General features: G+C 37.0%; 1 protein-coding gene across 4 annotated transcripts in view; it reads left to right on the top strand.

Annotated features, from left to right (window-relative positions):
• Window positions 1-23,127, top strand: part of ahr1b (aryl hydrocarbon receptor 1b) — a 71,204-nt gene that overhangs the window by 1,852 nt on the left and 46,225 nt on the right. For all 4 annotated transcript variants that reach the window (XR_012397386.1, XR_012397385.1, XR_012397384.1 and 1 more), the window contains exon 2: window positions 284-471. Coding sequence is in view for 1 of the 4 variants with exons in the window: in NM_001024816.2 (NP_001019987.1) it covers window positions 284-471 (188 nt within the window). In the remaining 3 variants the exon portion in view is untranslated. The remainder of the gene's footprint in view (window positions 1-283; window positions 472-23,127) is intronic.

Genomic DNA, 23,127 nt, shown 5'->3' with positions numbered 1-23,127 from the left:
CACACAAATTTCCCTTAAATCAAATACTGAAATGTATTATTATTCCTGAGAACAGTGCAGACCCAACAATATGCAAATCCATTAACACAACAGGCAGAAAGTTGACAATTGAGCAAATTTAGTGAAAACAACCATATAGTTATATGCAAATTGACTTTTGAGTGTGGCTTGTATATTTTCATGCCATCCAAACTGTCTTTTTTGGGGAAGTGGGGGGGGGGGGGGGGTGTCACCATTTAACCCATTGTTGAATAGTACTTCTGAAGTGTGTTATTGTATTCAGGGTGAAGCAGCCTCCAGCTGAAGGGGTGAAGTCGAACCCGTCCAAACGGCATCGAGATCGGTTAAACTCTGAGTTGGACCGGTTGTCTAGTCTTCTTCCATTTCCAGAGGAGGTGACGAGCAGCTTGGACAAACTCTCCATTCTGCGCCTGAGTGTCAGTTACCTGCGCGCCAAGAACTTCTTCTCTGGTGAGTTATTGTACATGTTGAAGACTGCATGTGTTTATGAAACGAAAGATGTTTTTTTTTTGGTGCGAGTGGGTGGATGTGTGTGGATGAGACTGTGGGTGCTGATGAATGAGTCTTTTGCTGGGATGCTGGGTCAGACGAAACACAGTCTGTTGTTTGGCCGCAGTGGGAAATGTAATCTGAAATTGGAAATGATCCACTGTACATCATTTAGACAGCTGAAAGGGATGGATGGAGAGACAGACAAGATGGATGGATGGACAAACAGGACAAATGGATCGACAGGCAGACTTGATAGATGGATGAATGGATGGGCAGACGAGATAGGTAGATGGTTAAGGGATGAACATGCTAGATTGGATGGATGGATGAATGGATGGCATGGATGGACAGAAAAGCAGGATAGATAGATAGATAGATAGATAGACAGATAGACAGACAGACAGACAGACAGACAGACAGACAGACAGATAGATAGATAGATAGATAGATAGATAGATAGATAGATAGATAGATAGATAGATAGATAGATAGATAGATAGATAGATAGATAGATAGATAGATAGATAGATAGATAGATAGATAGATAGATAGATGGGCAGACCGGATGGGTAGATGATAAAGGGATGAACAGACTGGATAGGTGGGTGAATGAATGGATGGATGGATAGATGTATGGATCGACTGACTAGATAGATAGAATAGATGAACATGATGGATAGAGGGAGGGAGGGAGGTAGGAAGGTACAGACCAGCGGGTGGAAGTGGGGTATAGACTGCATGGATAGATGTGATGGATGGAGGGGCAGATAGACTGGATGGATAAAAGGATAAATGGATGGATGAGTTGACATACAGACTAGATGGATAGAGCAAGGGAGGGACGGATGGACAGTTGGGATAGATTAATGAATGAAGGGATGGATGGATGGATGGATGGATGGATAGAGGAAGGGAGAGACGGACAGACTAGATGGATGGATAGAGGAAGGAACAGACAGACAGAATAGATGGATGGAGGAAGGGAGGGAGGGAAGGAAGGACTAGATTGATGAATGGGAGGAAGAGACAGATAGAGTAGATACATAGATGGACATGTTGGATGGATGGCTGGAAAGAGGGAGGGATGGACAGACTGGATGGATCGATAGATGAATGGATGGACAGAGGGAAGGAGGAAGGGAGGGACTAGATGGACGAATGGATGGATGGAGGGAGGGGGGAGAGATGGACTGAATAGATGGATGGAGGAAAGGTCGGAAAAAGGAAATAGATAGATGAATAGATGGAGAATGGGAGGAAGAGACAGACAGAGTAGATACATAGATGAAATGATGGATGGATGGCTGGATAGAAGGAGGGATGGACAGACTAGATAGATAGATAGATAGATAGATAGATAGATAGATAGATAGATAGATAGATAGATAGATAGATAGATAGATTGATTGATTGATTGATTGATTGATTGATTGATTGATTGATTGATTGATTGATTGATTGATTGATTGATTGATTGATTGATTGATTGATGGGTGGGTGGGTGGGTGGATGGGTGGGAAAGATGGACAGGATAGACAGTGAGAGACAGGCAGACAAATAGAGAGAGAGAAGGCGAATAGATAGATATGTAAACAAACAATCAGATATTCAGATGTTTGTTGTTTTTTCCCACTAAATCTGTATTTCTGTCCTCATATTTTATGTTGAAGAGGATTGCAGTTGTTTTGTTATTCTGCTTGTTAGCTTCATTTGTGATGCTCTGTTTCTTTGGTTCTGGGGTTTGTGCACTGAGAATCATCAGCATCAGCACTTTAGCGATTGTCTTCAGCATGCACACAGAAGCTCTCCGTCCATTCAACTTGATCACGGTGTGTCCACACCTCTACGCCTGTTTATGATGCAAATTTTTCAATACTCTTTCCTTCCATTCCGACGACACATTTGCGTCTGTAACTGCAGGTTTGTTGGTGAAATATGTCATTGTCTCTGTGACTCTGGGATGGAGCGTGGACATGCTGCGCTGCGCTGCAGGAACGGCCTTCTCTGAAGCATGAATAATTCAACATAACGAGCTTAAAGAATTTATAAAATGGAGGGGTGTGTTTATTTAAGGAAGTGGAGTTTAAAATGGCTGTTCAGGTGAACGTGAGCCACTGATCGAGTGATCTGGGTGAATTGTGAGCGTCTAGCTGCGCTTCTGAATCGTCTTGTGTTGTTGATTTGCAACAGTGACTGATTGTTCAGTGATGTCACTGCCGATTATAATCACTGCAACATCAGTGATGACGCTGTTGATGTTATTGCAGGGATAATTATTCTGAATTGTCATCCAATTTACTTTCTATAAAAGGGATAGTTCACTCAAAAATGAAAATATACTCACTATTTACTCACCTTTAAGTGGTTTCAAACCTGTGAGCTTTCTCTGTCGAACATAAAAGAAGATATTTTGAGGAATGCTGAAAACCTGCAACCATTTAAATCCATAGATGGAAAATTATTCCATGGAAGTCAATGGTTACAGGTTTCCATATTATGAAATTCCAAAGTAAGCAGCAAATGAAAATCAGCAAACATCCATCAATAAAACCAACGTTGCGAGAGATGATTCAGAGCATGTTTAGTTTAGTTTAGTTTAGTTTAGTTTAGTTTAGTTTAGTTTTGGTTTAGTTTAGATCTGGAGCCATATTTTAATACACTAAAGTCACTGCGTAATATAATTGTGCCTGCTCCAGCCATGGTACAGCAGCAAAGTTCCTTGATTGTTACGTCAAAATGAGAGTATAGATCATAACAATATTTTCTATCAGTCTAATACATGATTCAACTACAGTAGAATCTTTACATAAAACAAATATCGGAACTCTTTGGACTTTTTTGAATGAGACACTAATGGTCTAATCTGTTGCTAATCATGCTAAGCTAAGCTAACAGTGCCCCATTCAGACCCAAATATTGGCTGAATGGATTAAAAAAAGTTCAAAAGTTCAAGGTGCAGTAGGTGATCTGTTAAAATGCTAACTGCTTAGCATATTATCTTTGGACGGCGGTGAGGGACTGTGATTTAAAGCCACACCCCCTGAAATCGCGAGTGCACGCACCGCGTCACAACAGCAGACAGACAACCCACTAGTTCATGTCATTCGCCAGTTACTGTAGTTAGTGCCAGCGCCGTGCAGGAATTAAATTTATTATTACTTAGCCACACTTACATGCTATTTCAGAGTGAATATTCAGAGTAGCATGGTAAACTGTAGGAAGGGGCTGTCATTGTTCAAAAATGACCCAATGTGAATATAGAAGCAACTTCAGCTCAATAAAGCAGGCTAGGCGGAACAGCGCTATTTACTGATGTTTTGTTGTTAAACTAAATATAAATCTACATTATAGATGCTGTAAAAAGACCTTATGAAACTGAAAATAATCACTTCAATCTTTCACCGGGAAATTTTAGTGGCTGAACAACACGTCTGTGCATATAAGTCATTCATAACACAACACAATCTAACATAAGCTTAGCCTGACTAAAATAGTTTTAAAACAGAACATTACCGGTCTAACAGTAACATTTCAGCCATGGTGTCGTCCTTCCTCCAGCTTGCTAAAGTAACTCCAATATTGATTCAGGTTTTTAAAAGTTTCAATCCAGCATTTGATTTCTCCCGGTCTGTCTCGTGACCGCGCGACCGCTTATGCAGATGGGCACGCGCGAATGGCCGATCTGCGTGAACAGATGCGCAGAAGTCCGAATCTGCATTTGCTGACAGAGAGTCTGACCTGCTTATCAGAATTATGAGAGATGTCGGTCCGACTCTATTTAATTGGATGAACTTTTTTAGTTTTATGCCTTACCCAGAATATAAAAATGCATATAAACACATTTAGATCATTTACTGTAATCATTACTATTGGACTGTGAAGAGACTTTCAACCAGCACAACAAAACATGTTTCAGAAGACAATCACCTACTGCACCTTTAACTCTAGACTACAAAAAAAGTGTTGTTCCTTCATTTTAACTGGAAAAAAATCTGCCTGATTCTTACAAAGCTCGGTACCTGGTAGTTTCTTACTAAATTGAATTCCTTATAACCAAAAAAGATACATTTATGATAAATCAGCGCATCTTCTGACTCCAGATCTGCATAAAGGACTTCAAAAAGCCTCCTCAGGGAAGAAAGGGATGTTGTAAGGCTGAATGTAGGTCAGTTTTTGCAGCACTTCTAATGCCCCAGGAAGCTTTCTGTGTGATCAGAGAGACGGCAAATAAAGCAAGACCCCAATTAGACTTGCTCCGCTTCTTAGTGCGCTTCTTAGTGTTGATTTGTCTCTCTCGCTTTCTGCCTCTATTTATATTCTTCAACTCCGGGTCATGGCACCAGCGGTTACTTTTTCTCCCTCACTCTCCAATCCTTCAGTGAAACACAACATAATTTGTTATGCGTAAATAAAACATCATTTGTTGTGTGTAAACAGAGCAAATACTATCTGACGTCTGAATATTGGATTCGAGCATTCAGTAAAATGGCGGTAAGAATCGGGAAATGGAGCTAAATGATGGAGGCAGCTATATATATCTTTAATTCTCTCATTTTCTCTCTCTTACGCTCTTTGCATGCACTGATTTGGCCTCGTGCATTAGGAATAGTCATGCTTAGTCAGGCAAATTGGCTTTTTCTGCTTTTTCTGGCTTAGTGAATGCAGAAAAGATTCCAGTTGTTTTTTTGTTTGTTTGTTTGTTTCCTCACAAAGTAGCCCACTTACAGACAATTTCACTATGACAAATATAAATGAATAAGTAATTAAATAAATAATAAGGCATTTGGGGCCAACATCGATCATTCTGAAATGAATAGATATGCATTCATTCATCATTCATTCATTCATTTTCTTGTCGGCTTAGTCCCTTTATTATTCCGGGGTCGTCACAGCGGAATGAACCGCCAACTTATCCAGCAAGTTTTTACGCAGCGGATGCCCTTCTAGCCGCAACCCATCTCTGGGAAATCACTCCAACCTTTGGAGAAAATATTTATCATGCTAACAAGCATTCAGTCATTCATTCCCTTTTATTTTCGGGTCAGTCCTTTTATTATTCAGGGGTCGCCACCGCGGAATGAACCACCAACTTATCCAGCATATGTTTTACGCAGCAGATGCCTTTTCAATTGAAAGCCATTACTGGGAAAACAAGCAATTAACCTATAATTAAATAATATTACTGTCTAATATTCTTCATCTATTGACGTCAGTGATGATGTCAGTGTTCATCATTTTTTTAAATTAATGACTACAAGAAAAATGAAAGAATGCCAATGAAATATTATTATTATGTTTATTATGCTTCCTTATATTATTTATTGTATTATTTAATCTAACTTAATTAATAACTAAAACATAAATGAACATAAATCATGTAGAAAATTTTATGCAGATTTGACCATCAAAGCTTCTTTCTGAGGCCACATCTGGATTTCCTCCTAAAATATATATGTGTATTTGTTTATTTATTTATTTTTGATGATTATGTGTATGCTAGGTTAACGCAGGGCAATCTTTAATCCATGTGTGCATGCCAGAAACCAACGAATTAGGACTGTGAACCAGATGGCATCAGAGAAGCTCTTCATTTTGATCAACTTTAGCCACTGAAAAGTCTGTTTTACTCTCACTCTCTCTCTTTCTCTCTCTTCCTCTCGCTCGCTCTGTTTATTCCTTTATCTCTTCTCATCCACTTTTTCCTTTTTTTTTTACAGTAATCCTATTTTTAATTCCAAAATAAATTTTGCTAGTAGAAATGTTAACATGCATCATGTGATTTATCAAGTATGCCACATACCACCCCCCCCCCTCCCCATTTTGCTTCATTTGTGAGCTAATTCAGCATGCAAAGTTATCGAAGTGTGACTTATGTGTATGTTTGCATATCATACGGCAGTAAAAATGTCACCCTGAAGAGCATTAAAGGCCTGGTTTTGCGTTTATTAGCCATGATGGATAGCGGATTGGGAGCTCCATCTTGGCGTCCTCTCACGCTGATTTATGGTTGTGACATTTATTAAACACGCAAATAAAAGCATGTGATGTTATTCCTTGGTTTTATTGGCCCTGTCGATGTCTTGCCAGCATTCATTAGTCAAGCGGTGTTTCCAGTGATTCATTGTGTCACGAGACACAGTTTGCACAGAATCAGACGCCTGTGGTTTGTTTCACTTAATGGCATGACAACAATGTTGTGTTGGCTTAATCTTTTTGGCGTAGACAGTAACAGCGCTGGGCTTGTATGTGTGTTGAAGGGATTAGCACTTTTATGAGGATGGTTTTGATTGTGGATGCAGTTATTTCTCATGGTGCCATCTGAACCCTGTGCTATCAGAGATCTTTGTATGCAGTGTTTATAATATATTCGCCGATTAAACACTTTGACAGAATTTTAGTGCATGTTTAAAGGAACACTCCACTCACCTTACAACTCCTCTAGAGTTAAACAGTTGAGTTTTACCATTTTTGAATCCGCTCAGCCGATTTCCGGGTTTGGCAGGAGTATTTTTAGCTTAGCTTAGCATAGTTCATTGAATCTGATTGGACCATTAGCATTTTGTATCAAGCTTTTCATTAAAAAAATCTTCAATACTTAATACAATTCAATTAAAAAAAATGTATTAAAAAAAAAAAGATTTAATTTTTGAGCGAGATGCTAATGGTCTAATCTGATTCAATGATCTATGCTAAGCTAAGCTAAGCTAAAAGTGCTCCCGCCAAACGCGGAGATTGGCTGAATGGAATCAAAAACTTCAACTGTTTAACTTTAAAAGTTGTTGTCAGCGCCAATGCTTGCAGCGACCCGAGTTCGATTCCCGCATTCCTTTGCTGATCCTTCCCCTATCTCTGCTCCCCACACTTTCCTGTCTCTATATCTCCACTGTCCTATCAATAAAGGTAAAAACCCCTAAAAAAATAATTATAAAAAAAACTTTAAGAGTTGTAAATTTAGCTAACTAACAATAATAAAGTGAAGTGTTCCACTTAATTTGGCAATTAAATTAGATTCCTCTTTAAAGTTAGCGGTGTTGTCGGTAGGGATGCACCGATTAACCAATTTCACTATAAACCGCGATTTAATTAGATTAATTATTCGTAAAAGCTTCTCAACACAGCATTTCTGCACAAAACAAAACTGCTGTAACTAAACAAAGTTATGCCAACTGTGCGCTAGTTTAAAGTTCCGAACTTGTACATGAAGGCTAATATGCACACGCACTAAATTAACTTTGACTGAGAGGCCATCTACATGTCACGACTTTTGCATTCGCAAGTTTATTAGGATTAATTTATACTTCTGCGTCAAGCGCAAGCATATGGTCTGGCGCAACCTTCATGTGGTCGCATACCCCTTGATGTGGCTGACGCCGGCACTGATGTGCATCTCTCAAAAACTGCAACTACACGTCGCAATAATGCATAGCGTAAGCTTTTTGATTGGTCGACTCGGTAGCGGTGACAAGTGTGGGCAGTGCTAGAGCCGCGAGTGTTTACGAGTGTCAAGTCCTTTAAAGGAGCTCCAGATGTAAATTATTTTGTGTTTACCTCATGATTAAAGTTGTTGTACATCTGCCGATTCCTGCCTCTGAATAAACGAGATTTAGCTACTTGTACATTAAAGTAGCATTCAGAAAAAAATGCCCACAAAAAAAACTCACAGAAGATCATAAAAACTTACTGCCAGCTAGTGTTTCGGAAGTGATATTGCATGACTACACAAACAGCAAGCAGAAGTATAAATGCACGACTGCAGAATCACTTGCAGCAGAAGTATAAACCAGCCATTATTTCCAATGGAGGTGCTCAGCTTCCATGTGCATATTGGGAGAGACGTGATTTCCAGGCGAACCTAGTTAAAAATGTCTAAAATTTTCAGAATGCCACGAGCACACCACGAGTCAAAAGAACTGACCTATCAGCTTCATATTTGTATGGATAACACATATTTCTACTTTTCGATTACACACTTCAAATGCATAATAGTTTTTCCGATTATACTTGTACAACCAAAATCTATAATCGTTGCCTCCCTTGTTGACAGACTACTGCGAAGAGAGGTATTTTTATAATCATGATAAATTGCACAATTAACGTTAAATAAAACACCAATACAGCTGACTCTAAAACATTTTTTCTAAGTTTCTAATAAAAAACTTTTTTTATTATTCACAAAAAGGGGTTATTACATCTAACATTGGTTTTGTAACTCGTCAACTTCAAGTATTGAAGCGTTGGTTTTGTGTTGAATATATGAAGATATGAATATACTGTAAATGTCTGAAAAGATGGCACCTTTTTTGTTATTTTATGCTAAATAAAAGGCTAGAAATTAAAAATTTTAGTTTTCACTCTTTATAGGGCACTCATTAAAATCCTCATTGACAAAAACATGAAGTATTCCAGGCGTTATTATAATAGTTATGAACTATTTTGACATTGTGTAACTTATTTAACTTTATTATTGTAAATATCAATGAAGTTAACATATACAGTTATTTGTCTGAGAAAGAGTTAATACATTTCATCAATAATTTACAGAATAAATCCAAAATTATAATGCATTCAAACATAGTTATTGTCATTTGGAGCTTTTTTTCTGCCGGATAACTTAAAAATAATGTGCATTTGCATAATATAAAATAGAATATCTATTAATTTAATTACATACTTTAACTAGCTCTCTATGAAATGTTTACTATGACGCTGTTTATATGATTATTGAAATATTGTAAATAGTCTCATTGACTGACCAACATTTCGCCCACTCGTTCTCCGTAAAGTCATCATCCACGGTGAAAAGGGATGTTTTGGAAGACGACAGAAATCCCAGCTCAGTGTAAACAGTATTTGGGTCTGGTTTGTGTATTAGCACAATTAGTCTCCAGCTTTACGAGAGCTCGTCTCTAATCACCAGCTTCTGAGCTCATTTTCCACGAAGAGTCTCTTCTGCATTTCTGCACTCGCACACTCACACACACTGCTGTTACAACACATTATATCACACGACTTCCAAACTCTGTAAACCATTTACTTTTCGATTTCTTCAAAATGCAAGAAATTCTGTCAAATTATATAACAGTATCTTCGCCACAATGATTTTGTTCTGTCCAAAGATATTCCTCATTTTTAAAATTGTAGTTAGGAACTGTTAAAAAATATAACACAGTAGATATGTTTATGGTTTAGTTAATTAAAATCTGATTAATTATACAAAATTAAAGATTTATTTTATTGTAAAATCATAAAAAATAATGTAGAAGACATGTATTACAGTAAATAAAAACATTTGTGGTCCTTGAAACTAATCAAAAGAAAATTATTTCGATGTATGTATTTCTTTTTTTTTTTCTTCATTATTAATATTTTTATATTGATAATTTCAGCTAGATGCTGTGTAAATTTTTCTTATTTTCATTTCAGTTTCAGATAACTAAAAAACAAAGCAAATAATAATAAAAATAAAAACTACATGTACACATCACAAACACTAAAAGTGCATCAAAATGACCCAAAAAGCAAACAGATTATGAAAAATAATTAATAATGAATAGAAGATATAATAATGTAAAATAATTCAAACTATGAATAAAACTGCATAAATAAATGTATAGTTGCAGTGAATTCAACATGTTTCATTGTAATTAAGTTATCAATTAATTTAGTATATATTGTATTTGTTTAATTATCAGTATTGATGATAATAATAAAATATTAATATAATAATTTATGTATTTTGTTTTTTTAAATAGTGTTATCATTATATTATTATTATTATTATTATTATTATTATTATTATTATTATTATTATTATTATTGTATATTATCATTTTTATTTAATTATTTTAAGCCACAGGCAGCTGTCTTCATATTTAAGGGTTAAATATGTTTAAGATAATAAACGATTTTATTTATAATATAATTTATTATTTTTAAGGGTTAAATAATATTGTTTATAATAATATAATTATATATATATATATATATATATATATATATATATATATATATATATATATATATATATATATATATATATTTATATATATGATTCTCTAGCGTAATGTCTAAAGTGATGACAAAACAGGTGATTTTGCTCACATTTTAAATTTATAAGGCTGAACAGCATGAAATGCTATCAGTCTGCAGAGATTTTTTCTCTGTTGCAATCGGTAGATTACAATAATTTACCCTGAAAAAGCCAAAGCAAAGCAAACACTATCAGGGGTCCGTTCTTCGTACCTCGCTTAAATGATCTAAGATTATTTGGCAGATCCCGGATCTTTTAATCTTGATAACTGATCTCTCGCTAATTTGGTTCTTCAAACGAGTTCGTGAATCAGATTAGAATGTCTGGATAAACTGATCTGAGATCGCTGCGTGTGTTGTGAAGGACAGATCTATCGATTCTCGAAATCATGATCAGCAATGCAACGATTGGCTGACGGCACAGCAGCGTAATGACATCATCTGATTAATATTCAATTATCCATGTGAGCAAAATTACATCAAATTAGCAGTAAACGGCTTGTTAAATATGACACGCAATAACCTTCCACATTTGTTGTGAGCTGCAGGCTTTACACTTTCATGTGTCAAGTGTATTCATCATGTATTTCAATGCAAATCAATGTATTTAGTTCCACATTTAGAAAATATTTTCTTTATAATAGTAGCCGTTTTTTAATCGGTGTAAAGAATAACTGGTTGTTTACAAAAGCATTTTCACATTGGTAAAGGTGTCTGCAACTTTTGTGAAGCATCAAATCACTGGCATATTAACTATCAAAACATGTCTATGACTGCATAAATGTATTATTGCTTTAAAAAAGTCACATATTGTGCATTTCTATTATACACAATTTGTACTAAAGCGATCTAAAAAGTTCATATCAATAAGTTTTCTCTTTGCACCACCAGTTGGCAATCTTTGTACTTTCATTTCGAGGGTGCAGATTGCATACGTTTTATTAATATGTATAACTTAATTTATTTTATTAAAGACTAAAACCTATATATATATATAGTTAAATTCAGAACATACTTTCTGTATTATCTTTGCTCGAACTGAGCCTATCTAATCCTGTTTATATGAATTGAACCTGCTCCCGATCAGGTTTAAGCTAGCAGAACTGTTGCTATGACAACAACTCTCGGATCAGCTTTGAAGAACGAAACGATCCTGGATCGTGTTAAATCGTCAATATCCAAATCCAGCTAACTGAGTAATCCACGTACGAAGAACGGACCCCAGATTACTATGGTATAAAAACATTACATACAGCATACAAAGAGAGATCGACTTAGAAAATCACTTACCTGTTTTGTAATGATTTGATCAGCTGTAATTTTAGAGAATAGTTTTTCCCCCTCTAAGGGCTTATTATGTGGCCTCTGCTGCCATCTTATGGTGAAACGTCAACCGTGTTTGCTCTGCTCAGCATGACAGTCTGATGGCCGCCAATGCACTGAATATCAGAAATTATAAATATTTAAAATGGGCACCATCCTTGTAAATAAACTGCATAGCTGCAAAAAAAAACTATATTCTCGCCAAAAATCTCAAATGTAGATCATGTTGTCCAACTGTTGCAAAATTTGTCAAACTGTAGTAAATCGTTTGGTCCCTCCTCAGTCCTAGTGTGGGCGGAGTAATACACAACGGTGAAGAAGCTGTACGAGTGCTGTTATTGCTTTAATATCTCACAGCTATCAGCCAATCTAATTCGAGAACCAGATAGAACTGTTTTATATTTAATACATTTATGTGTTCAGTACATATCTGATCTAATATATATTAAAAAACATTATTTATTACTACTTAAATGATTGATTTGTGAAAATTTTACTGCAAATGTGTTGCTTAACACATTTAAAATAGGCAGCACTTTTTTTCTTTCTTTTTTAAAACTCCTAAATATCCAATATGTGTGTTTTTTTTTTTTTTTTTGGTTCACTACTGATTTGTCTGTTTGGTTTCATAGATGGTTTAGATGGCCTGGTCATCTTACACCTCTTACAGCAGAATATAAGCAGTCTTTTCATTTGAATGTTAATGTTGTTTTGTGCTATGTGAGTTCCTTCTGTAGTCCTGATGTGTTATTTATAAAGCCGTCATTTCTTTTTCCTTCTTGAATTGACTGAACTGCCACACTTTTTCCTCTCTGTTCTTTTGTAATGCCTGTTGCCGGTCCCTAGCCGCCCCATTCGTACAATAGCCAGACTTCCCTTCACGGCGAGACACAAATTAGACAGTTCAAGAAAGTGTGTCGGTTTCCTTTCACACCGGCGGTCTTTTCAGGTGGCTCTTTATGCTGGATTAGTGTTTGTGTGTCAGGAAACGCTCCGCTGTTCACCAAAACACACTTGCGTTGACCCTTTGGGGCCCTTAAGCTCCTCAAAGGTGAATTGCACAAAGAACCCGCACACAAAGCTGGGTTTTGTCCAGGGATGGTGGAGTTTAACCTCTCCAAGAACTCAGAATAGCCTCGCTGACATCCTGGTGTTAAGAGGTTACGGAGTTAAAAGATGAGCTCATTTGCCTTTTAATTGGATTTGATAGACTTTATTGACCTGAGGTCAGCCTTATGATGTGTAAACAGTGCCAATGGGCCTCATTCATGAAACATTCGTAGATGTACAGTAGGAGTTAGTTTGGGTGTTAGGTTAGGAGAGGTTGCTTTACTTGTACCCAAGGTAGATTTGTTTTGCAGTGAAGTGACCTCATTCAGGACATAAAATAACATACTGTAAACATAAACAAACATGAGGGCTTTTCACACTGCACTTAACCCGAGGTTATCGTCGCTCTAAACACCGCTTTTAAAGGGATTTTAGCAGCGCATTCTACCCGGTTTTAACCTGCATTTGTCGTGTTAACCTTCCTTAGGGGCAGATCATTAAACATCACAATCTTTTCTGTTGCAAGAACACAAGGCACAACATACTACTTTTTTATTGACAAGAAAAAAAGTAATGTGCTGCACTTTTTATGTTGCTAGGCAACCACTAAACCAACTGTGTATTGTGTACGAGCGCTGCCATTGATACTGTTTCAATATTTAATAATATCTGTGAAGTCATACAAGTCCGGAAAACTCGAAACAGCGACCACTAGTTTCCACTAGTTACACAAACACTGCTGTCACCTTAACAGAAACCCCGCCTCTGCTTTTATTTAATTGGATAATAAAAAAGGCGCGACTGACATTCTCAGGAGTTGACTTTTTTTTAAAAACAGACGCACAGAGCGCAAGGGCTAAAGCACGAATTGCAGCAGGCCTTTAAGGGTGTACTTACACTAGGCATGGTTGACTTGAACCATGCTGAGGCACGATTGTCTCCTTACTTCCGGGTGCAGCTGTGGTTGGTGCATTCTGGGAAGTTTTTTTACCCCTTGGTTTCGAGTGTGGTCCTGAAAAATTTTTCGTTTGAAGGGGTGTATACACCTTGCCCTTAGCCCTTCGCCTTCAAGCTAAAGAGACTTGGAACACCACTATCCCTTCACAGGACCGCACAAAACAAGGGGTAAGTAAAAGGGCAAAGGGGTAGAATTGGCATTGGGTCTTACACTTGTCAGATAAACTGGGAAATGCGGGAATGGTTTGGATAGCCTTGGAGACACCGCTCTCAACGCAACGAGTGCTGTCGTTGGGATGAAGGGCTAACTTTGTTCACTGTAAAACAGCGGTGTTTGCTTGTTGCTGCTGTATGCTTGGCAACAGGCAACTAATCAGAAACTGAGCAGTGAGGCTCATGTTTCGTCACTCACAGTAAGTGAGTGCTCAGAAGATGGTAAGAGGACATACTTTGCTCCTTGTTTTCATTCATCTATAGGCCTACATTGTCTTTGTTTTCTTGCCTTTGCACAGTTATTGAGGCTTAGCTAAATACCTATGCTGCAACGTTTTATATATATATACACACAAGTGTTTTTTGCTAGTTTCAACCAGCACAGGTATCATTTTTCACATCCTGTGCCACATTGTATAAATAGCAAATGCATTTGTCTATAGGTGTGCTGGTCTAAAAAGAAGGTGTGTTAAGGTGCATTGTTGATACATGGCTATTTTGAGGCAACTAAAAATTGGCCAAATAAAAGCTGGTCTGGAAAAAGTGTAATTGTGATAGGGGTCATGAGACCATATGCTTTTTTTTTACAATACGGCCTGGTGCACCAACTAGTTTTCCCATCCCTAAAATAGCTAAAGTGGATTTGGACATGCTTTAAAGCCTGATTTATACTTCTGCGTCAAGTGACCGGCGTAACCCATGGCGCAGGCAACGCGCGTGGCTGTGCATTTATACTTCTGCGCGCTGTCTCTGTCGGTCTGCATTAACATTTCCGAAACGCTAGTGGGCAGTGAGGAGTAAATGTTCCTCTGTGTCGAGTTTCTTCTCTGCTTTTTTGCTTTTCCTGAACACTTCCGGGATGTACAAGTGGCTCAAACTCGCTCATTTTGAGGCAGGAACCGGCGGACGTGCAACAACTTTAACTATGAGGTAAACACAAAACAAATCTTTCCATCCGGAGCTCCTTCACGGGACTCCACACTTGTAAACAATCGCTCGCGCCATTCGCGCGGCTCTCGGTCCCGCCAAGACTCGTCAGCGCTACCAAGCCGACCAATCACAGAGCTTACGCTACGTGTCGTTGCGACGTGTAGTTACATTTTTTAAGAGGTGCACGTCAGTGACGGTGATGGCCACGGCGAAGGGCTATGCGTCAGCGCCGTAGCATACGCCGACGTTTGACGCAGAAGTATAAATCCGCCTTTAGTGTACCCACTCCATGCACTTTACCCTATTTGCTTAGATCATTAAAATAGAGCCCTCTGTGAGTAGGGGATGGGTGGTAACACATAAACTTGTAAAAATCAGATCCAAACATCCTAAGCTGGGAAATATCATTTCCGGGGGTGACGAGATGATTTGCATGTGATGTGAGGGTGGGGGGTGTGCATGACGTTTCTGAATAGCAGGGGAAGGGGGTTACAAGATGTATCAGAAGAGCAGGGATGAATAGGGTGGAGAGGGGTGTGCAACTTATTTGAGGGCCGGGTGGGGGATGCACGATTTCCAGGAAATTACTTTTCTTTGCGGGAATCCGGGACTCACTATGCATTTGCGGGAGACTCACAGAACTCTTACTTTAATGTGTATCTCAATGAATTCCAGTCATCTGTACAGTGTGTGATACTTCAAAAGGACCATTACCACCATGTGTAGCGCCGCCACAGCACTTAGGGATTTCTAACATGTTTTTAGGTGTAACAGCAATTTGCGGCTTGTGCCAGGGGGCACAAAGGGACGAGATCAGAATGGACAGAAATATACAGAAGCTGTAAATGCCCTGCTACTTCTAAATGAATATGAAATAATGAAACAAAGCTTTATAATTCCTTCATTTATCATTTAACTTTAAAAAACACAACTAAAATTAAAGTACAAACATACAGACTTACACAAATTAAGCAGTGTTTTAGCCTAAATGTATAGAGATGTAGTATTTGATATTTTAAAGCGATAGGACAATGCGCTTTTTCATTTATGTTTTCATTTACAGTTTTCATTGTTGATTATATTTTACTTATTTCTTGTTTTATGTGTTAATTATTTTACATGAATAACAAATGGTTCATTCAATAGGCTTAAATAATTATTTATTTAAAGAAATCACCAGCGAAACACTCTGACGCATGGTCTAAAGTGCTCTTAAGTTAAACGCTTAAACCAGTTACAGTAGCATGATCAGATAAATTGCGTGTCCAGGAATGCATTAAAATATTCTACTCTCCCTTCTAGGGTATATTTTATAAATGCATAAAAGACTAATATATAGCAGAAGATAAACCTTTAATTAAATGCATAGGATGTCATTTTCACCACTAGAGTGTGCAAATTTACAACAAACAAAAGCGTAACTGATGACGTTGTGACTGAGTGTGGAAGCAAGGGAGTTGTAGTCTTACATTCTATCTATCTGTCTATATGGCTAACAATAAACATTAAATTTACAGCACATTATATATTTTACAACACTAGAGTGCGCTTATTAACAACAAACAAAGGCGTAGTTTGATGATCTATCTATCTATCTATCTATCTATCTATCTATCTATCTATCTATCTATCTATCTATCTATCTATCTATCTATCTATCTATCTATCTATCTATCTATATATCTGTCTGTCTGTCTGTCTGTCTGTCTGTCTGTCTGTCTGTCTATCTATCTATCTATCTGCCATTCTCTCTGTCTTCCCGTCTGTCTATCTATCTGTACCTGTCTGTCTTTCTTTTTGTCAGTGTATGTCTTAGACTCTTTTCCATATCTGTAATAACCATCTTGATGCCTCTCTCTCTCTCTCTCTCTCTCTCTCTCTCTCTCTCTCAATGAGCTGCCACTGAACGGTGCCAGATGAAAGTGTTTTGGTAGAACAACTTCAGAATTAATCCACTTACATTCATGCCGAGATCCCTTTGAAAATCGAGAGAACAGGGGAGGGCAAGACAGAAACCAAAGAGGTGCTGCAACAACAGTCTGGCAGCATGAACTCTTGAACCCATGGCTGAATGAGGTGAGGTTGCTTCACGTCGAGAAAAATAGAAGAAAAAAACAGAGCCGCTGAGATTTAGTCTGAAGATTTGAGTAAATGTGGGAGTCAATTGTGAGCAGCTTAGAGGTAAATTAATGTTTCTTTTTCCCCCCAATCAAGCCTGTTGTTGACTCAGTTTGAGGACATTTTGACCGTAATCCTTTTCTAAAACACACATGCACTTCAGTTTGAATGTGTAATCGCTGAAAGAAACTGGACGCACAAGTTTTCCAGATGATTGTGCTTTTGCTGCAGTGTGTGTGTGAGCATGTCAGAACCATTTTCACAGTGGATTTTGTGCATTGTGTTGTGTGTCACGCATATTCGTAACTTAAGGTGACCAATTAGGGGTCATTAAAATCAAACATTTAGTATTTTATCCCCTGTCACTTTATTTTATCAGAGATTTTGTCAGTGTTAAAGTATAAGTCTTTGTATAAGGGTGCTTTCACACCTGCCTTATTTAGTTCGATTGAATCGCACTAGAGTTCGTTTCCCCTTTTGGTATGGTTCGTTTGGGCAGGTGAGAATGCAGCAATCGTACTCGAATGCGCACCAAAAGCGGACCAAATAAGCGTACCGAGACCTGCTTGAAGAGGTGGTCTCGGTACTCTTTCAAACGAACCCTGGAGCGGTTCGTTTGTGGTGAGAATATGATCCGTACTAAAACCGGTCCAACAGCAAAAGTACTGCGCGTTTTGGACTAATTCAGCTGCCGTAGGCCGATGTGCTGTGCATTATGGGATATGAAGAAAAAATATTTGTTGATAGCGCTTTACCAACAGAGAGAGAGAGAGAGGGGGGGGGGGGGGGCATTACCTGATGGATCGTTGGTAATATTTCCGCAAGATGACCATGTTGCAGTTTAGCTAAATTAATTCACGGCTCCTTCTGAAGTATTAAACACTGTTTTCCAGCCGCGGCCGCGCTTCATTTTTGTAATGTATAGTTTGTCTAAAGCAGGGATAAAATCAGCCTGCGCAGTTGTCCATCCAGAGTAAAAGGTTTTGTTTACCTGCGGAAGTTCACTGGCATTTTCCCGCACGCGAATTCTGACCAATCAATAAGCAGTTTAGGAAATATGTTTAACAACATCTGGCCAATGAGAGGTGTGGATTTTGTCAAATGACTACATTTTGGTTCGTTATAACTGGTTCGGACCAAAGCCAGCAGTGTGGTGTGAAAACGACCCAAAGATGGCAGAAGATGCAACAATGTATCATTTATTGCGCTTGGTCCGGACCAAATGAAGCGACCTACAGATGTGAAAGCACCTTAAGATTCAGAATTATTAGCAAACATACAGCGGGAAAAATAAGTATTGAACATGTCACCATATTTCTCAGAAAACATATTTCTAAAGGTGCTGTTGACTTCAAATTTTTATGGGGTATTGATAGCAACCAAATAAATCCCTATATGCAAAGAAAACAAATCTAATTAGTATACAAATTATGTGTAATAAAATTAAATGACACAGGGAACACGTGAAGAAAGGAAGGTAAAGAAAGGCATGGAAAGCCCAGACAGCAGCTGAAATCTCTCAGTAGTTATTTAGAAAACCTCTGCCCTTAATCATGGTAAATGAATATTAGCTGTTTCAGTTCAACATTTACATTACCAGGATGATGAAGATGAAACCAGCGTGGACATTTCAGCAAGTCAATGATCCAAAACACAGCCAATGAATCTCTAAAATGGTTTCAGAAAAAGAAAATCAAGCCGTAGAATGGCCCAGCCAATATCCTGATCCGAATCTAATAGAAAATACAAAATAAATATCAGATTTGATAGACAAGACCCCCCCCACTCTATTTAATAGCTAAGGTAAAAAAAGGAAAGGTTTTGACTATTTGACTAGGTTTTTTTGGTGATCGCAGCTTATAGACGACTCTCATATGAGCTTTCCCAGCAAATAAAGAAGCTCTTTTGGTCAAATAGCTCCTTAAATTAATTCCACATGTACATACTTAAAAACAGCCGGGAAAACATAACTGTACTCTGGACTGTCTTCACATTCATTTCATTTTATGGGGTACTTTAGTGTTACGATCATAATGTGAGCTCATGCGCTGGTCGTTTTAGCTGGTTTGGCACAACTATAGAAAGCTAAACCCAAATTCGCTCATATAAATTTCAGGACAGACATCTCTAGATCCAAGCGTTTGAATGTCCGTTGTGTGTTTTGGCTCCTCGACAGCATTCATTTGTTTTAAATGATCCTCGTTTGTAATATATTGTGTAGAGTCCTGTTCTCTTTGTCTGCTGGTGCTCGGTCCAAAGTCTAAGTTTTGGCTGAGAGTTTTAAAGGAAATAATGATGTACAAATGCTAAGCTACATGTTAGACTTAATGATCTTTAATGCTAACTTTAACAATCATGGCAGCCACCTTGGTAAAATAAAAACCAAACACTGGAATGCCACTACTTTTTATAGTAAAACATTTAAAGACATTGCTTTTTAAAGGCAATGCTAATGCTAAGCTACATGTAAGTTTGAATGATATTAATGATTAAAGTGGCCAACTTGAAAAAATAGTAGCATCTCAAAGATAATCATTATAGCATAACTTTATAGCTAAACTTTTTTAAAACAATTAAGTTAAATGCTAATGGTATAGATACATGCTAGTTTGAATAATGTTGATGGTCGAAATGGTCATCTTGAAAAAAAATGCATCTCAAAATAAATACTTCAATATAGCATAGCTTTAGAGCTAAAACATTTTAAAAACAATTATGTTAAATGCTAATGCTAAGCTACATGCTTGTTTGGATAATATTAATAATTAAAGCAGCGATCTTGAAAAATATGACAGCTTCTCAAAAATAAACACTAATAGGCTACAGTTATAGCATAACTTAATAGCTAAAGTGTTTTAAAGACCATTATGTTAAATGCTAATAGACTACTAAGCTACATTTTAGTTTTGGAAAATGTTAATAAACAAAGTGGCCATCTTGAAAAAATAGCATCTCAAAAATAAACAGTATAATAGCATATCCTTACAGCTATAACCTTTTTAAAAGACATTTATGTTACATGCTAATGTTAAGATACATGCTAGTTTGGGTTATGTTAATAAATGGCCATCTTGAAAAAAAATAATAACATCTCAAAAATAAACAATATAATAGCATAATTTCATGGCTAAATTATTTTAAAGACAATTATGTTAAATTCTAGCTACTGCTTAGTTAAATGCTAGTTTGGATAATTTTAATGGTCTAAATGGCCATCTTGAAAAAAATTGCTCAAAAGTAAACTGAAACACTTTTAAGACAATTATGTTTAATGCTAAGCTGTTAGTTTTGGATATTGTTAAAGATTGTTATGTCAATCTTGGCACAATAATCTCAAAAATAAATGTTTGAATTGTGCAACATTTTTGGCTAAGTGCTAATATTAGTTTAATCATGGCAGTCTGTAATGGCCTGACAGTTGAAAGAGACTTGTTGCTACATGAACGAATTAATAACATTTATGATCATTGTGGCTATCTTGGAAAAACATTCTTAATAGAAAGTGCTGAAATAGCAGAACTTTTATGCCTAAAACATTATAAGAGAATTGTGCTACATGCTAATTTGGTTTGTTTGTTTTTATATTATTTGTAAGCAAACATGACCATTAAAATAGCCATCCTAGCATGTCGCTTAGCATTAATGACCAAGACAGCTTTCTTAGAAAAAATATCTAAAAAATAAACACTAGAATGGCACGCAGAATGTTTGTTAAACTGTTGCTAATGCTAAGCTACATAATAGTTAGGCTATTTTTAATGTTCATGGAGGCCTTCTTAGCAATATAATCAAAAAAATAAACACTGGAATGGTATGATTGTCAGTTCAAAGGTTGCTAATGCTAGCCTACATGATAGTTTGGCTAACTTTAATGACTATGGCGAAATAGGCTATTTAACACAAAAAATCCAAACATTTAGACTAAAGCATTGCTAATGCTAAGCTATTCTAGTTTTGCTATTTAATGATCATGACACCCTTAGTGTCATGTCAAAAAATAAACAATGGAATGACTAATATTGCTAATGCCAAGTTAAATGCTACTTTTGCTCACTTTAATGGTCAAGCCAGACATCTTCTGTTTATTTATTTATATATTGTGTAGAGTTTCTCAATCCTCTTTTTTGTTATAGGTATTAGCTGAACATTTTTAACAGGATTATGCTACGCTAATGCTAAACTAGGCGAAGCAGTGGCACAGTAGGTAGTGCTGTCGGCTCACAGCAAGAAGGTCGCTGGTTCGAGCCTCGGCTCAGTTGGCGTTTCTGTGTGAAGTTTGCATGTTCTCGCTGAGTTCGCGTGGGTTTCCTCCTGGTGCTATGGTTTCCCCTACAGTCCAAAGACATGCGGTACAGGTGAATTGGGTAGGCTAAATTGTCCGTAGTGTGTGTGTGTGTGTGTGTGTGTGTGTGTGTAAATGTGTTTCACAGTGATGGGTTGCAGCTGGAAGGGCATCCGCTGCGTAAAAACTTGCTATATAAGTTGGCGGTTCATTCCGCTGTGGAGACCCCAGATTAATATAGGAACTAAGCCGACAAGAAAATGAATGAATGAATGATGCTGAACTACTTTAGAAATGTCACTAAGAAGAAAAGTATCATGGCTGTTTGTTTTTTTAAGATTAATTGCTGGTCTTAATTCCTTGCTAATTCAAAGATCTCCTCTTCTGAAAATTTGTGTGCACTTTCAAGTTCATCTGCTATTCCGGGAACACTGTGATGTAATCAAATTCGCTGGATCAGATTCACTGAACAGCCTCATAACAGATATCCTGTCTAAAACGATTCATATCTAAGCTTAAATATCCATTTGTTTGGACGAACTGACAGACAGAATATCTATCAGATGATGAGGATATTTCAGCTTTTATCTGTTTATGGATCAGAAACCATGGAGATGTCAACAAATGTGAATGAATTCATCTCTTCAGTGCTCTGATTTAATGGAATGAAAAACACTGGGTTCCACATCTGTCATGTATCAAATGAAGTCAAAGGTTTACATCTTTACAGCTCATTTTAAATGTGAGCCGACACCTTTTGGACTCATTGTATTCATTGAATATGCCAAAATATTTCTTGAGCACAAGCTAAGTGTGTTAATCAGGATTTTAAAGACAAATCAATTGCATAACGCACTATATTACAGGATTTTAATAAACCTTGCATCCGATTTTGAAAAACTGTTTGGTATTTATTAAATTTTGCTATTTGCTATTTATTATACTTTATATGTATAGATTTATATATTTTAGAGCTAAAATAAATATACTTATATAAATAAATATAAAAATAAATCTAAATATACTAAAATACTTGTTATAATTTTTTGTTTTAGTAATTGTGACTTTATTTATTATCAATGTAAAATATTTGTACAAATTTCTTATATAGATTTTATAATGTACACAGATAAATAAATGTCAGCTATTTTAGGGATGTTAATCAATAATAAAAATATTACTCGGAGCACTCTCTGCGATTCTCCAGGCTCTGCGTTGGTTGGGGAAATTCCAAATTGATCCAATACAAACGATTACAATTGGTTTAAGATTGGCAATGAAAATTTGGGAAATGCAACCTGCTGAACCTGGGATTTTAACCTGGGTATTTCAGGGCTCAAAATTGCGACCATTTTGGTCGCATATGCACCCGAAATTTAAGCTATGCGACCTCATAATATATTTTGGGAGCATTCATGCGACTGCATACAATAGTTGTAGTGCGACCTGTTTTCTTTTTTTTCTGAAAACGTGGTAAAATCGGTCTTCCTTGCCGCTATATTGGTTCATATTAGCTGTCAATCACTCAAGACTTTCCACTGTCAGATGAGGGAGGGAGCTTTTGTATGCAAACGGCTGAAGATTGAAAAGTACACTGACTCTCGATGCGTTGCATGCACTGCGTGTTCAGCCAACACAATTTCACAGCAATTCGTAACTTTTTCATACGTTTCCTCGTGAGATTAGGCTGCAACAGCGCAAATGTCCTCTAA

Source organism: Danio rerio, chromosome 22, assembly GCF_049306965.1.
Source record: "Danio rerio strain Tuebingen ecotype United States chromosome 22, GRCz12tu, whole genome shotgun sequence".
NCBI classification, from domain to species: domain Eukaryota; kingdom Metazoa; phylum Chordata; class Actinopteri; order Cypriniformes; family Danionidae; genus Danio; species Danio rerio.
This window is presented reverse-complemented; position numbering and strand designations above follow the sequence as displayed.